We start from the raw sequence: 15,698 nt of genomic DNA, 5'->3' as shown, positions 1-15,698 counted from the left end.
ACTGTCAGGGCAGCTAGGATCTGGAACCAACTTCCAAGTGAAGTGGTGCTGGCTCCTACCCTGGGGGTCTTTAAGACAAGGCTAGACAATCACCTTGCTGGGGTCGTTTGACCCCAGTACTCTTTCCTGCCATGGCAGGGGGTCAGACTTGATGATCTGCTTGGGTCCCTTCCAACCCTACTAACTATGAAACTAAGAGCACAGGCACTGTCCCCAGTGTCTCTGGCCTAGCCACACAGCCCCATGCTGCTCCCGAAGGCCCAACCCCCTTCCTCGGCTGGAGGGGCAGGCACCTTTGGGTGGTCCCACTGGCAACAGCACAGGGATGGGCTTGCCAGCAGCCTCAGACCCCCCTGCCCCGCCACAGCCCCAGTGCCTGGACACCTTCCCCAATGCCAGGAGGTACGAGCAGGCACCCGCCCCCTACCTTACCCTCTCCATGTACACATCCCCCCTGTACATCCCTGCCAGGCACACACATACACATACATACACGCACGTGTGCACACCTGCCTGCCCACCCCATGGACAGTCCCCTAGCCCTGGCCTGCCAATCCCCTCCCCATCTCCCAGATTTACCTGTATTCACCTACCAGGGCTGCTCCCACCCACTTGCCTGGCTGTATGCTGGCCACGCGTGGTTGCGTGCACACAGGCATTTGGTGTCCCCTGCCTCCAATCACACTCCTCCGTGTTTTTCTGCAGCAAACACAAAACCCAGATCCCTGGTAGTGACGAAGAAGCACCACAGAAATGGTGTTTTCTGTTGCTGTTCTATTTTTCTTTCTAATAATACCCTTTTTCCTGCTTTAGGGCTTTGCATGAAGGAAGGAACAAGAGGCCAGAACCTTCTGCCACTCCAGCAACAGCTTATTGAGCTGGGTGTCAAAGCACAGCCCTGCATCTTATACAAATTTTGCACTTGGTATTATTTCCATATATTAGAAGTTCCAAAATCTGGTCAAGGATCAAACCAACAATGTTTGTGCCAAATAATTTTTATACTTCCAAGTCTGTCTGCAGTCAAATCTAGCTATTTTATTAGCACATACTTGAAAGCAAAAAAGCAAAATGAGCACTCATAAAATATTAGTAACAGTTCAAGCACAAAACATGATTTAGTGTTTTACCCACCCTCCAGTAGGTTTTCCTGTCATTCTGCCAGAGAAGTCTCTCCATAGTTCCTAAGATGAAAAGTTTCTATGAATGATCTCCTGGGTCAAGTACACTAATAATATCTTGTGAGATCTTTACAAGGCTTATTCTTAAGGTGAAGAATAAGTAGCACTGAAAGACGTCTTTAAATTAGAGCCAAGTTATATAGATACTGGCAACAAAATCATATCAAAATGGCACTGAAGATGGTCAAGACAAGATTTAGATCTTAATTTTCAAAAAAAGCCAATTCAAAACAAAAGCCAAATACACTATTAAATCCTTCAACTTTGCACTGGATCAGGTTTAAAATGGCTCTCAGGAAGTGGAACATTGTTGCTCTCAAAAGGAGTAATCCAATCTGGCAGTGATAGAAACACTTTATTCCAATTTACGATATGGATAACGCATGGAAAGGGGTAAAAGTTGGAGCCAATGTTAAACTCACTGATGAAAGAGTTGAAAAAGTTCTACACAGAGGATGTCAGAGGACCTTATGTTTTAAAAAAAGATCCTGTCCTCCCCAACTTTCCCCTGTATTCTCCAGCCATTAACAACCGTGTAATTTGTAGGGGGCATCTATTGGATGCAGCTAAACTGACAAGGGGCTTACACTCTCTCCTTCCCCTCATTGCTCCCTCAAAAGGATTGTTGCTGCTTAGTAGTGGCAAGGCCTGCAAGATAAAGTGAAATCTCCAGGCAATAGTCCTTCCCATTATCACGCCGCCTTTATTTTCCTGTGTTGGTATGTTCCTTTCCTTTATAGGTTTGTACCCCTCTTCCTTATCAGCTGTCAGTACCCCACAGCAACATGTTGCCATGTTGTAATGAGTGGACCTGCTTGTGATTATACAGCTATGAAGTGGCGCAGAGGGATTTAAATGAAAACCCTCTTGGTATCTCCTAACTGTTCTCTGCATGTTATCTGGCCTGAGGATTGTTTTTGAGAAATCATTTGTAGTAGTTATTCATTGTTTTTCTCATCCACAATACATCACAAAGGAACAAGGAAAAAAACCGATCAAGTTACTCTAGGGACTTTAGCAGTCCTGATCAGAAATTAATAGCCATGTTCTTAACACTGTTTGACCTCATCTAAAAAGAAGAAAAACATCTTAATTCCCGTGCTACTGGGACTCTTGGTGCAAGTCAGGCAACAGGATCATAATGTATGTCTCTCTTTAAACTCCAGTTGCAGTTTTAGCATCCAAACCAGGAAGTTTAGCTTCTCAAATTAGATTTGTATCAATTCAATATTCCCTTATAATCAGTGTCCACTGCTTTAGCTAGAACAGATTGAAAGTTTAACTCTTTGAGCTTGATTCTCTGCCCATAGAAGTTTGAGACTGGGTTATTCCTTATTTGCACTCTTAGCAGTATGCAAGCAGAAATCAAGTCTTCCCTGAGGACGGGGCTAAGGATCAGAAACCAGAAAAAACATTTACCATCTTAATGGAAGGGGGGGAGGGGGAAACAATTTATGAATTCAAGTTCCCTCCCTTCAAACTCCCATTTCATTATTCATTAAGGAAAATCTGTCCTGGAAGAGGCAGTTCAAAATTAAATATTTAAATTTACATGTTATTAAATTTCCTATTGTTCCGTTGGAAGATGGAAGTCATAAATCAACTCTGAATTAATTTCAAAGAGATCTTAGAAACTGATGAAGATTTGGTATTACTTATATTAGCAACTCTTTCTATTCCTCCCCTGAAAATGTATGTCTGGTTCTGTGAGAAAGGAATTCACCCTATATTTATGATTTTAATGGTCCCCCACTAAAAATAGATTTCAAGAGACTGGTAACAAATAGTGGCTGCAAACACGCATTCAAGTGATCTGGGAGAATTCTCCTGGGTTTGTTCTCCTGGTAGAAAAAGTTACCCAGAGATGCCTGAATAAACATTTGAATGCTGAGCCCTTGAAGAGCAGAGAGTTTGCAGTGCTGAGGCTGCAAAGCCAGGGGTTGCTACATACCAGCCTGCTGTGCTGCTCTCTCAGTCTGCCTGGAGAGAGATGGCACAGGGCAGTCCTGATGAGCTGACCCAGCTGCTCAGGGTCAGCCTGCATTTCCCTATAGCATAACACAGTATTATGAGGGGAACATGTTCTGTTCCACCCTGAATGACATTTTGTCTTCAGACAGCAGGGCGGAGGGGAGCAAAGCACCATGAGATGTTGAAGGACTGTGCTGTGGCTTTTCTCAGAAGTGTAGTTTATATATACTTTTGCTCTCCCAGGAGAAACTCTTCTGAGAGTGATTTAACTCTGGTTGTTCCCGGGTTATTTTTCTTCTGGAGCAGTCATTTTTGCTTTGAGAGAAAGATCCTGAACACATGTATACTAGTGTTTTCTACTGAGAGAGCAGAGACTTTCCTAGGAGAAACTGAATGTCTATGCATGGCGAGTGTCATAACAAAACTGCATCAATAACCTAGGAGTCCAAGGTCATTGCTGTACTTCAGAACACCTTTATTTAGAACTTGGTACCAGCTCCTGGGATAGAAAAATTCCTTTTATTCTGACATTCACTGAAGTTAATGAGAGAACTCCTTCATTACCTATCTCAATTACCAATAAGCAAATCATGAACAAGGTCACACACCTGAGCAGTTCTGATTCTATTCAACTGAAGACAGTGGTGCAAAAACATACTAGTCAGCTCATTATATTAATCTACAATATTCAGTTCAATTCTCTTATATCGAAGCTGTTTTATTCTTAGTTATTTAATTGTTATATGCAACACTGTTTCTTTGGACCTTTTTCCTTATATTTTCTTCACACGGGCACTTTAAAAACAATGGACTTGTCTACATGTGCCATTAAGCTTCCAGGCATTTGGTTTACACATGTACCCAGACCACCACACATTCAGCTGGGTTGCAGCAAAGCTGTTCTGACCAGGATCAATGTGCTGCAGAGGGGCTGGCTGAGGCACAAAACTGCTTCACTGAGGGGGACTAACCGGCAGGCAGTCCCTGCACTGAAGCACTCTCATACTCCAGCCAGATGGGTCAGCGTCTACATGTGCGCTGCTGCATGAAAAAACTCCAGAGTAGGGTAGTACTTGCATTACAATTACTACTCAGTATTTACAAGTACTAACCTGCTGCAAAGTTTATTAGTTTTCTGTGCCCTAATAAAGGTACACATGTAGATGCTGAGACATTTACGGCAGTTAATTAATCAACTGTGCAGCAAATGTCTTGTGTAGATACACCCAATAAGAAATTTTGAATGATCCATTAAAGTATGAAAATAAAATCACTTGAGCTGTGGTCATTTAGTGCATCACTCACAGAACACTGACAAGAGCAGGGCAATACCCCTTTCCCTGTGTTATTTCATAAAACCATTGTATGTCAGATTGCAACGGCTGACAAATGCATTAAAGCTGGTGACTAAAAGCTTTGTGACTTAATGTAACTGATCAGTATGTAGATTAAATTCACCTTGAATGAGCAAAGAGCAGGTAGAAGACAAATCAAAGATCCACAAATCAAATTCACATAAAGAATTAATTCAGAGGGCCTAGGGGAAGGAAACAGAATAGCTACTGTAAAGGGATAGAAAGAAATAATTCAGCTGTGTACCACCTAAACATTGTTTGGGGCCTAAACATGAACTGTTAGGCTCAACCAGGTGCTATAAACTAAGCTAAAGCCACCCCACCCCTCTGTCCCCTCTCCCCCCACACACACCTCCTCTGTGACTGCCTCAAAGATTATTAAAAAAACAAAACAACCAGTTCCCTTGCATCTAAACAAAGCTGATGTTTTGGCTGACAGAAAGTCTTTGCATGGTGTTTTATGTCTTTACCTCCATAATGTGGCAGTGAGTTGGAGGGTTGTGGTAGAAGGAGATAGGAGAAATTTGTCATACTATTTGTAACTCATCAATTTGTGTAATCACCCTGTGGTTGAAAATACAATACTCCCTTCTTTAATGTAGTGCCTTAAGTGCTAACTGAATCACAAAACATTTTGTGGAGTTAAATAAAGCAGCTGCATGGGGGAAAGGATGCATTTCCAGATTAATTTGAGAACAGATGGCATTAAGGCAGAGCTCCAGGAAGGCTATTCCAACATAAGTGCTCCAGAGGAGAAGACCCTCCCATGATGAGTAGACAGGTTGTCTTAATAGCCAGAGAGAAGTGCGTGGTAGATTAAGAGACAGCTAATAAATCGCCCAACATTTCTCCATTGATTTCTCACAATGAAGCGTTAGAGGGAAAGAAAGCCAAAATATTTTTGCCACTGGAGTGTGAGCCGTGCTCACATCATGTTAATTACCTTTCTCAGTACCACAAAGCCACTTAGATATTTCTTGAGCTGTATTTGCAAGCCTGCCTCCATGCTGCTAAGCACAAATGAATCTTCCACATTTTCTCTTATGCTGTAACCAATCTTTCATGGGTGTGACCAAACCAAGTCTTTCTGGAGCTATACCACTATTTTCAAACCATTCAATTAAAATGCAAAAACTGTGCACTCTGATTTGAAACCTTAGGCCCCGTTCTGCAAAAGTATTTAGGCACTAGCTTTCACTGATATCAATGAGAGTTGAGTGTGTACATACCTTTGTGCATTTGTATCTTAGTCCCTATAACCCACCTGCCAATCTTTTAATGGTATTAATGTTTGCCAGGTGGGAGAGGCAACATGGTGCTATAGAAAAGTCATCAGAGAGAAAGTCAAACTACTGGGGTTCAAGCAGTAGCAATGCTGCAAACATCCGGCAGCATTTCGCATGTCAATAATGTAGTTTCTCCAAGTATATCTTCATTTCTTATAAATATGGCAGATTCCATATTTATTGGTAAAACAAGCTTGCAAATTTTAAAATGTGTTCTGCAATGGGAAGTGGGCCATGCAAAAGTGCTCAGAATCAGTCTAAAGTAATTTGCTCTACTCCAAATTAACATTTATTTTTTAAATTATTTTCTTAACTTGTTTTTAGTCTGCATCAATTTTTACTCTTGCCACTACGAGCACCCAGCTTGGGAATCCTGTGATGAAATCGCTAATGTAGTGGACAAAAAAGGGCAAGAAACATAAAGATTTTTCTTCTTCTCTGAAGAACTGCCTACTGCCATAAAACAAACCCTGAACATATACCCTCAACACAATGGTTCAGTGTATTTTATCTCATCACTAAGCTTGTCGCTGTGATACACAAAAGCCTTTTAGCACCAGCTTGTGGCTTGTAACGGTGGTTCATCACCTTAAATTATGTAAAATGTATTCTCAGAGGGATAAGCCCTGTGCAGCGCTGTCCTGAGCAGAAATAGCTCAATGTAAAGATCTGGTAACCTCATAGGCAAATACTAATTAAATTAGCTTGTAAATTCAGGGAAGGGAAGCTGGCCTGTTCCACAGTGGAGCTGGAATTTTAGATGCCCTTTAGCGCTCTTACTTTGGTGAGTTTTCAGAAAATTACGTTCACAGATTTTTTTGTGAAACAAATGAAAATTAAATGGAGGTCACCGCTCAGTTTTCCCTTGGAATTAACTCCTCCAGTTTTAGAACTGCATAGCTCAGGGCTGTTCAGTTCAACTTCTGAGTTTCCGGGCAGGGGCTGAACCCAGAAGTTTGCACCAGTGGGGACCACAGGCCTAAGGACTGCTCCAGGGTGAGTCACGGGTCTCTCCAGCCACATACCACCTAGATTTCCCCCTCACCACACCATGCACCTGTGACCAATCCCTCCCCCCACAACACACACACACTCTCTCTCTCTCCCTCTCTGCCGTCTACTTGGCAGGTCTTGGCCCGTAGCATGCCACACACCCCAGCTTTAACTAAGCTCTCCTCATGTAAACATCTCTATGTGTCACTGCACAGTATTGTTTTTCTTCTGAAGCACCAGTGGTTGAATTCTTCACTCATTCAAAACTTCTTTCTTTGCAGGAAAGGAGTGACCCTGGTTATTTGCCTTGTTAACTGCTAATGGTTTCTTACCCACACACCTTTATTCATCCCTCTCCGCCCCCCCGTCTATGACGGCCTGTTACTTTTCTAACCCTTTTCTCCTTTAGATTGTAATTTATTACATCCCAGAGTTCACAGAAACATCAGGTGCTCAAGGCCTGTGAAAATCAGGTCACAGTTTCTTCTGTGCATCTGTAACATGCCATGAATTTTGGGGCCTTCTCCATTACATAGTTCTCACTTTTCCTTGGTTTTGTTTAGAAAGCCCTATAATCAGAGGTACTTGTACTGTAACTATGTAAGGGCATACAGTCAGGCATCAAGTATCGAAAGCAGAAAAAGACTGCTAATAAAATCATTTTCCTGCTGTTTGCTTCAGTCTTTAAGTCCCCAGGAGGACTCCTTCTTCAGTCCTGTACTTAGATAGGCACAGTTGCTTTTATGTTTTAAAAAAATGTGGTTCACCTCCACAAGATTATGCTGACTGGCAAGCAACACACAAAAAAGGACTCACCACCTGCAGACAGTTATAAACACTATGACATCAATTTCATTGGTGGCTTTTTCCTCCTGTAAACCTTTGTGCACATATCACTTTTTGAATCAGGGGAGTTTTCCCAACCCCTAATGTCATCAGAAATACTCATGCAATCATAAAAACACCTCCTTCCTTCCCATATACTACTACTACTTGTAAGGGGCTAAATGGACAGTTTGGAGGACTGAAGCCAAGAGAACCAATTCATTGTAACCAATGCCATTTCAAGCTCCTGCATGCTCTCACACTAACATCCTTCACTCTTCAAGGTTCACTTCTAATGGAGGAGGGGAAACTTGTTTTGTAAGCTCATTCAGTCCTTGGCTAGCCTGTCTGCCAATGCTGCCAGCAACTGTGGATAATATAATGAAGGTTTTTGTAATGCAGGGCATGTAGCAGTCTGAGCACTGAATCAAGAATCAGTGTTCTATTCCTAGCATTAACAGCTTTTCTTGAGACTTTAGGCACTCACCCTCCTTATAACTTCAGTTTCTTCACCTGTATACTGAGGGAAAATGATACCTCCTTACCACATAGAATTGTGTTAACATTTACAGCAGGTTTTATATTTTATTAGAGTAATTATCACTTAAACTGAGATAATCTCATATGCCAAAGAATCACACTCAGCCAAAGGTGCAAATTCATATGGACACAAAAATCAACTTCTGAATAATTTTCCTTTGAATAAATAATGATATCTATAGAATTCTGTATTATTAAATTACTTAATATATATTTATATAGGGTTGTGTGCATATGCATGTGCATGTGCATATACTCACCCACACATGCACAAACAATTCACTTGGGAGTTTGATAAGTATTATCAACCTCATGTTACCAACAAGGAAATTTAGATGATGAAGTTAAGTATCACGGCTTGGGAGGCATGCAAAAAATCTGTTTTGGAGTTTGAGACAAAACATATACTTCCTGACTCGTAGACTGCACCTTCATCAGTCAACACAGATTAGACCTTCTTAATTCATCCCCTTTGTATTCTAGTCAACTGTAGAAACTGGAGAGATGTTCCCTTGAGAAATGCCAAATTCCTACTTCTTAATTGTTCCTCCACATTTAAATAATTTCTAATAGAACAGTTTGAAAAGATTTTGAGAATCAAGTCATTAACAGAGCCCAATAGCTCATGTAAGATGGAACAAATCAGAATAATTTAACATATTACCAAACAATTTAGCAGTGATGTAAACCAAACCAGCTCTGCCACTGAATGACATTTAAATAGGACTAACATAATAATACTCCATTCACTGTTTGTGTATGAATTTCATTATGAAAATGGCAGAAGATAGATAAATGAATAATTAGTATCATTACCAGAGCAGACAAAGTCCTTCTTCTGAACATTCACCACAAGCTGACCCCGCATGTTCCCAGGTGTTACACAGAACGTGAACTGCCCAATAGTGCGCCTCTGACGCAGCCAGTCAGACAGCCACGCCAGGTGGCAATCACAATGCAGGAAATTTGTGTGAAGCCGCCTGCAACAGAGAGAAAGAGTCACATCACAGCTGCATGTCGTGTTCTAGTGGTAAAACAGAGCAAACTAGTACTAGTCTGGTTTTCCTTCAGGAGAAAGTTAAATAAGTACAGGGGAGTTGTAGCAATTGAGACTACTCCAGGATTAGGGGTAAGAGAGACAGCGAATTGAAGGTGCTTCCATTTGATCATTTAGCTTTTGATATTACATTGAAATGGACTGTGTGAACTTTATAAGAGGTAGTGTTAAGGGTACATCCAAAAGAATGGAGGCTTATGCAGTCACCAGAGGAAGCTACAAAACTAGGCTGAAAACTTGCCGCATAGATGTATTTATCAATGGTATAGCTGATATTGTGTTCGGTTCTGCACTGGGTTTCTTGTATATATTAATTTGCCCAAAAGCAACTAAATATGCTTCTGTGCCTTCCCCCCACCCCGAAACCAGTATCTTTTAACATGCTATAATTTCATGTAATTACTATGGTTTTGGAAGGGATTTTTCATTTCAAGACAAGCAGCCAGGCAATCAATTGGAAAAGATATACATTTATACATTTGCGCTAAAGACTCCTGGAAACATTATCAATCTTAAAATACAAAAAACCCACACCTCTTCAAGGTAAGATGCAGCTAGGGACAAATCTGATCATTTTTAAAACTACTACAAACTTTAGGTCAAAACTAATTATGTCATTCCTTTTAATGAGTCATTCATTTGTAGTAATGTGACCAAATAAATAAAACATACTGAAACCCTGCAAAGATCAGATTAGACAAAGCACTATTAACTCATATACCACACATTACATTTAAAATACAATTGGTGCACACAGAACTTAGCTTTGTCTGCCTCTAAAACAAATGAACTATCAGTCTGAGAGATCTTCATATTACATGGCAGCAGTTTAGATCAGTGGTGGCGCCTGAGCTGACAGTCCCTAGATTTGTATGTCTGGGGGTTGCCAGTGACATATTTTCAGTAAAGGAACCGCATGTCTCAAATTCACTCCCTTGCTCTGCTCAGTAGTGCTTATATATTCTGACCTTCAGAGTACAAAGTAAAACATATTTTTTCATCTAAGATTTTAAAAAGAAAGAGGAAGGAGTCTTCTTATAGGTTGCAAAACTTTGATGCAATTGTCCACCAAATATTTGGGAAAATATTTTTATTTTTATTATTTTTCATGTGTCTACTGTTATTGTTATAGAAAGGGCAATATTACAGAAAGGGCTCATAAAACAAAAATCTGTTGAAAAAAGAAGGAAGCATCTTGTTCTTCCACTCTCCCAGTTTGCTTTATGACTACATTTGTATAGTTAGTTTCTTGACTTAAGTATTTTAACAGTGGGAACTGAATCCCTCTTCAATCCACTCTCTTACTCTGGTTGAACCCTGACTTTAGCACAGTTTGTATCATTTGCACTGAAATTCTGCAGCGTATAAAACTGTGGATTGAATGGAAATGCCTCTGGAGGGGAACCCATTGTAAACAAAGCTGTCAAGCTTAACCAAGTAGCCTGTAGGAATATAACTTTGATAAATAAATTAACAAATATAGTAAAAATGTTTTTAAAAGTCTTCCTTCCATTGTGGCTGGGAAGTATGGCACATCAGTCCCTTGTGTGCATCAAGAAGACTGAAGTCATTTGGTGTATGTTTAGTATCCCTTTAACTAAAAAAAATGTAATGCTCTACTTCAGCAGTCACTCACAGATGCAGAGACAGCAGGGGACTCACTATTAAGGAAATGAATACAGGGACCATGCCTAGCATAAATAAAGCTGTTGAAAGCAAAGGAAAGCAGATCAATGCAAACTAATTCCTGTCGGTTCCAATCAAGGCTAAAAGATCAATAAAACTTAACAACAGAAGAGAGAGTTAGGTAAAACAGATCAACATACAAGAGCTGATTTTTAAAAAGAATTTGTTAAATACTACAATTACATTAGTACATTTTACTTTTCCTTAAAGGTCACATTAGTTAGACAGGTTCTTAATTTCCCTCACCCATCCACCCTAATGGGATGGACTCTTTCCTTAAAAGCAAAACATGAGTCTCATTCTTACAGGGAGCTGGACTGAACACCTTGACAGGAAACAAAAGGGAAGAGAAAAAGGGCTACTTATCCACAGGCTAAATAATACACAGTCATCTAGAGTATAAGCTCCCCCAACTGCCCAACAGGGAAGTCTATCTAGGGAACCCCATCTATAGGGAACTGCAAAGCATATTTAAGGGGTGTAGGGCATGTCATTTTCAAGGCTTATTCAGTCCCTGGACTCTGTATTCAACGTGCTAACAAAAATGGCTCAATGCAATGATATTTCTGCCAGCCAGAACGACACTGAGACCAAATTCACTTTACAGGATAGTGCACAGTGACAGCAACAATGTGGGTGGGTTATACATATGGACTGTATTTGAATCGATAATTGACGAATTAAAGTACTATAATTCATCCTCCCTACTTCAAGCCATCATTCCTAGAGGAAAACATGTTTTCTTTAATAATTTTTTTTTCAACAGTATTGTTGAGATTATGTACAATATAAAAGGAAGAAATTACCAAGAAAAATAAATCAGGAACATGATACAAGAGAAAATATTGTGCTTCTCCCAATTAATATCTTCATATTAACATTTTACCCACAGAACAATAAGCCAATTATTTTTAACTTGATTGTGCAGAGATGTATTACTTCTGTGGTTAAAAAGGGGCATTACCACTTACTTCAGTGAAACAGACGTTTAATATTAAAGCTAGATTATCCAGAAATAGGAATGAAAGATGTTCAAGAACATTTAATAATCTCAAGGCTATGTCAAGCTATTTTATTATTTAGAAATCATTTTTGTGAGACATGATGGTGGTGATTGGGAAAAACTGAACAATTCCAGCTTTGAGCTGAAAGACATCAAGAAATATTATCAATTCATATGTTTATTTTACATTAATTATTCTTTTGATGGTTTTACTGCCTCTGACAGATGGAAGGTAAAAATGAAAAACTAAACAGTTTTATTATATTTCTACCCTCCTATGCAGTTCTTATACTGAACTGTTTAGAAGGGTGTTGCATATTGTTTGGCAGCCTTTGGAGACTGAAACATGCCACTTGATATTGATGAAACTACCTTTATAGAACATAAGGTGAATGAATACAAATGCTAGTTTTTAAAGGTGCCCTTTTAGTCACAGACTCTAAATTAAATTTCCAGCAAATCCTTTTAGAGTGGGTCAGCATTCATGTTCTATAAAATGTGGCTCTCAGAATTCAATATAAAAGCTTCCCTTTATAAATCCCATTTATGACTTCCTTCCTTTTTTTTTCTTTAATTACAGCGAAAGGGGATTAGTCAGTGTAAGTCTCCAGGGAGCTATATACAAAGCCATCTCCGAAATTAAACTAAAGGGAAAATGGCAGCAGGCACTGAGCTCTGGTAACAGACAAGACTGATTGATCGGAAGTAGCCAGGCAAATATTCTGGACCATGGAAAGGGAGACGGATAGGACAATATGTTGCCTCCCACAACATACTTCCAAAGGACAATAATATAACTTCTAATCAATCAGTTATATTATAATATGCTAATGTCCAATCTTTAAAGAAGAAAAAGAATACATATAAATCAATGGTTATCGCTGATACCAGCCCTGTCAATATACACAATTAAGAGATATTTTTCCTCAGTTAACTTATCTAGTGTGATCACACACAAACACATAGCATTCTGCTTCTCGCTAATTTGAACAAGCTGCTACTATTTGGCTTGCTTTGCACCTTGGAGTAAAAACATCTTGGCTAGTTTTGTACTTGGAGTAAAACCAAACAGGCTTTTGTTTAAATGCGATTTCCACTGAAACTGTTTGTTTAATATTTTGGACATCACCAGGTGGGAAGGAGCCATAAAGCTAATGCTACTAGCTTTTGTATTTCATTTCTAAGGCCTTGCTCTAAATTCCTCCAAAAAATACATCATGTCTAATTTAGCTCCTATGAGAGCCCGTCACAACTTTCTCACTAGAAATTTTCTATTGGAAAATGATGATTTTTTGAGGAAAAAATTGTGGAAATGTCCATTTCATTAACTTTTTTCAGAAGAAATCCTAAATGAAGATTTGTGTTTTTAATTTTAAGTCACTTTTCATGTTAAAACTGAACAAATATTTTAAAACATCAACTTACCCAAAACATTCCAATCTTACCAAAATTAAATATTGATCAGCTACCCTTTTCCCCATCAAACTACTTTGTTTTTCTTTTAAAAAAATCATTTTGCCATCACATTGATATTTTTGTTTCTGTTGAATTTTGGGCTGAAAGTTATTTGAGATATCTGTTCTATGCAAAACAATAAATAAGTTCCTGCCCAGATCAAAAACTTGGGTCAAATAACGTCCTCATTTAAAACTTATAATAATCCTGGCACTTTGTGATCGGTATGGGGGAGGGGCTGGACTAGAGGACCTCATGAGGTCCCTTCCAGCTCTACTTATTTATGGCTAGGTACAGACATTCAAAAAACCCAAGGTGGAATCGATCTAAATTACACAGTTTTCTGTAAGTGGAGTAGTTTAGACTGGTAGTGAACAGAGCACATATTTCCCTTTGATGGAGCGGGGAGGGGAGGGCGCAAATCTTAGACTGGGTTCCATCATTTTTAAACCAGTCTCTGTGTGCTGAACTTCTGTTCTGTTCTGTTCTGTTGGGGGTATAGACGGTTTTTGTGTGCCAAACTTTTTTTCTGTTCAGGTATAGACTGGTTTTGTGTGCCGATCTTCTGTTTTGTTACAGGTATTAAATCGGGTTCCAGTCACTTATACTGGTAAAAGTGTAATGACTATACGTGGTCATTTTATGATGCTATAAAAACAGGTTGAATCTGATCTTACCCTACAGTAAATTTGCTCAGCTAAATTTCATAGCTGACATACCAGTATAACAGCAGCTAGGCTTACTTGTTAGATCTTTTTCCCCTAAAGAACCATGATCCTTTTAAACTAGGTAAAGACTGAAATATGCTCTCACCCAATAAGAAGATAATCCTTTATAAAACAGCAACGAGGTAACTTAAAGTTTTGCCTTTTTTGGCTTCAAATATGTTTTGGAGGATTATACTAAAGTTCACTCAATCTTTTTTTTTTTTAAATATTTTAATACCGTTATTGATTAAAAGGATAAATAATCAAGTTGTAGACAGTTATTATCATCCTAGATTGCTATTTATATCTAAATTTAATACTTACAGTGTCCTGATCTTTGGCATATGGTTGAAGCTGGTAACAGGGATGCGGCTGATGTTGTTATTGTTGAGAGTACTGTAAAAAAAAAGAAAGAAAGAAACACACAGACTGATCAATTATTTACATAGTTTCACAAACACACTATTTGCAGAACCAAACTGATTCAACTCTTGGTAGTAAGTCTGTAAGTCTGTAATGCTGCAAACAGTAAGCCATGCTGACAAATATCTCAGAAGCAATTTGGGACTTATCATGGAGAATATTTTGGGGGCAAAATAGGCACGGAGTGCACACAAAGGAATAAAGATTACCATTTAACATGTTCTATTCCAAGCAGCAAGGTCTGTGGAATACAAGATTTAATCTAGCGGAAAAGCAGATCCCTAACTACAAGTTTTCCTAACACATTTTAAAGAATTATTGTGGAATGACTGGACAGAGCATCAAGCTGATGCGTCACAATTTGGGAACCCTAAAACCAAAGATTTTGTTTATAAGTAAAAGGAGAGATGCCAATTCATAAACCTTTTTAACACAGTGAGTTTGCCAAGGGAAAGAATGCTCGTATTGTCCCTTTGGAAAAACATGGAAGAACAGGTTTCATTTTTTTATGAAAAAATATGTGGAGCATAGAATTTTCCATAAGAAAAAAAATATAATGGTCCCAAATGAGAAGTCTATGCACCGGGCATTTCATCAGAGCTAGTCTTGGATAAAAAGTGATTTCAGCTGCTGGAAGGAACCCTTTACAGTTTCTTATGATAAATTAACTGACTAGTTCATCATCAGCTGGGATATGCTGCCCTCATTTATGCTGTTCCTAATTATATCAATGACTCCCTAGCAAATTAAAAGCGATAAAGTTTATCAGCGATGGCATGAGAAATAGAAAATGCACCAAGGGGCATAATTGCCACATCCAGATTGTTCAGAAATTGCAACTACAGCAAACCAGTTTGTTAAAAGACGTGGTCAAACTGGCTATTGATTACATAGCATTCTACACTGAGTACTACTGCTAAATGGAACAAATATGCTATTTAGCATTATTTATAAACTACAGTTATCTGTAATGGTGGCACAACAATCTGTAGTTTTTTTAGAGTTGTAGTTTAGTTTTTCAGGCTATTTCTCCAGAAGACAACATTTTTGTTTCATTTTTTAATAAGGGATCTGTGTTTGGGCTCAAGAGAAAACTAACGTTCTTTACTTTAGGGTCACCACCACTGTCACTTCCATTTCAGTTGTTCAGGAGTAACTTTTGAGCAGAGGATTTCAGCAAAGTATTTTTAAGAATTTTAGAAGAATTAAATTACTT

The 15,698-nt window shown here is 39.0% G+C and overlaps 1 protein-coding gene across 5 annotated transcripts in view; it reads right to left on the bottom strand.

Moving 5' to 3' along the window:
• The window catches only part of SLIT3 (slit guidance ligand 3), a 938,430-nt gene that overhangs the window by 342,034 nt on the left and 580,698 nt on the right, over nucleotides 1–15,698 (bottom strand). For all 5 annotated transcript variants that reach the window (XM_019534858.1, XM_019534861.1, XM_019534859.1 and 2 more), the window contains 2 exons: nucleotides 14,384–14,455; nucleotides 8,968–9,131 (listed from right to left, as the gene is read on the bottom strand). In XM_019534858.1, the coding sequence (XP_019390403.1) occupies nucleotides 8,968–9,131; nucleotides 14,384–14,455 (236 nt within the window). The remainder of the gene's footprint in view (nucleotides 1–8,967; nucleotides 9,132–14,383; nucleotides 14,456–15,698) is intronic.

The sequence above is a fragment of the Crocodylus porosus genome, unplaced genomic scaffold, assembly GCF_001723895.1.
Source record: "Crocodylus porosus isolate Cpor-Errol unplaced genomic scaffold, CroPor_comp1, whole genome shotgun sequence".
NCBI classification, from domain to species: domain Eukaryota; kingdom Metazoa; phylum Chordata; order Crocodylia; family Crocodylidae; genus Crocodylus; species Crocodylus porosus.
This window is presented reverse-complemented; position numbering and strand designations above follow the sequence as displayed.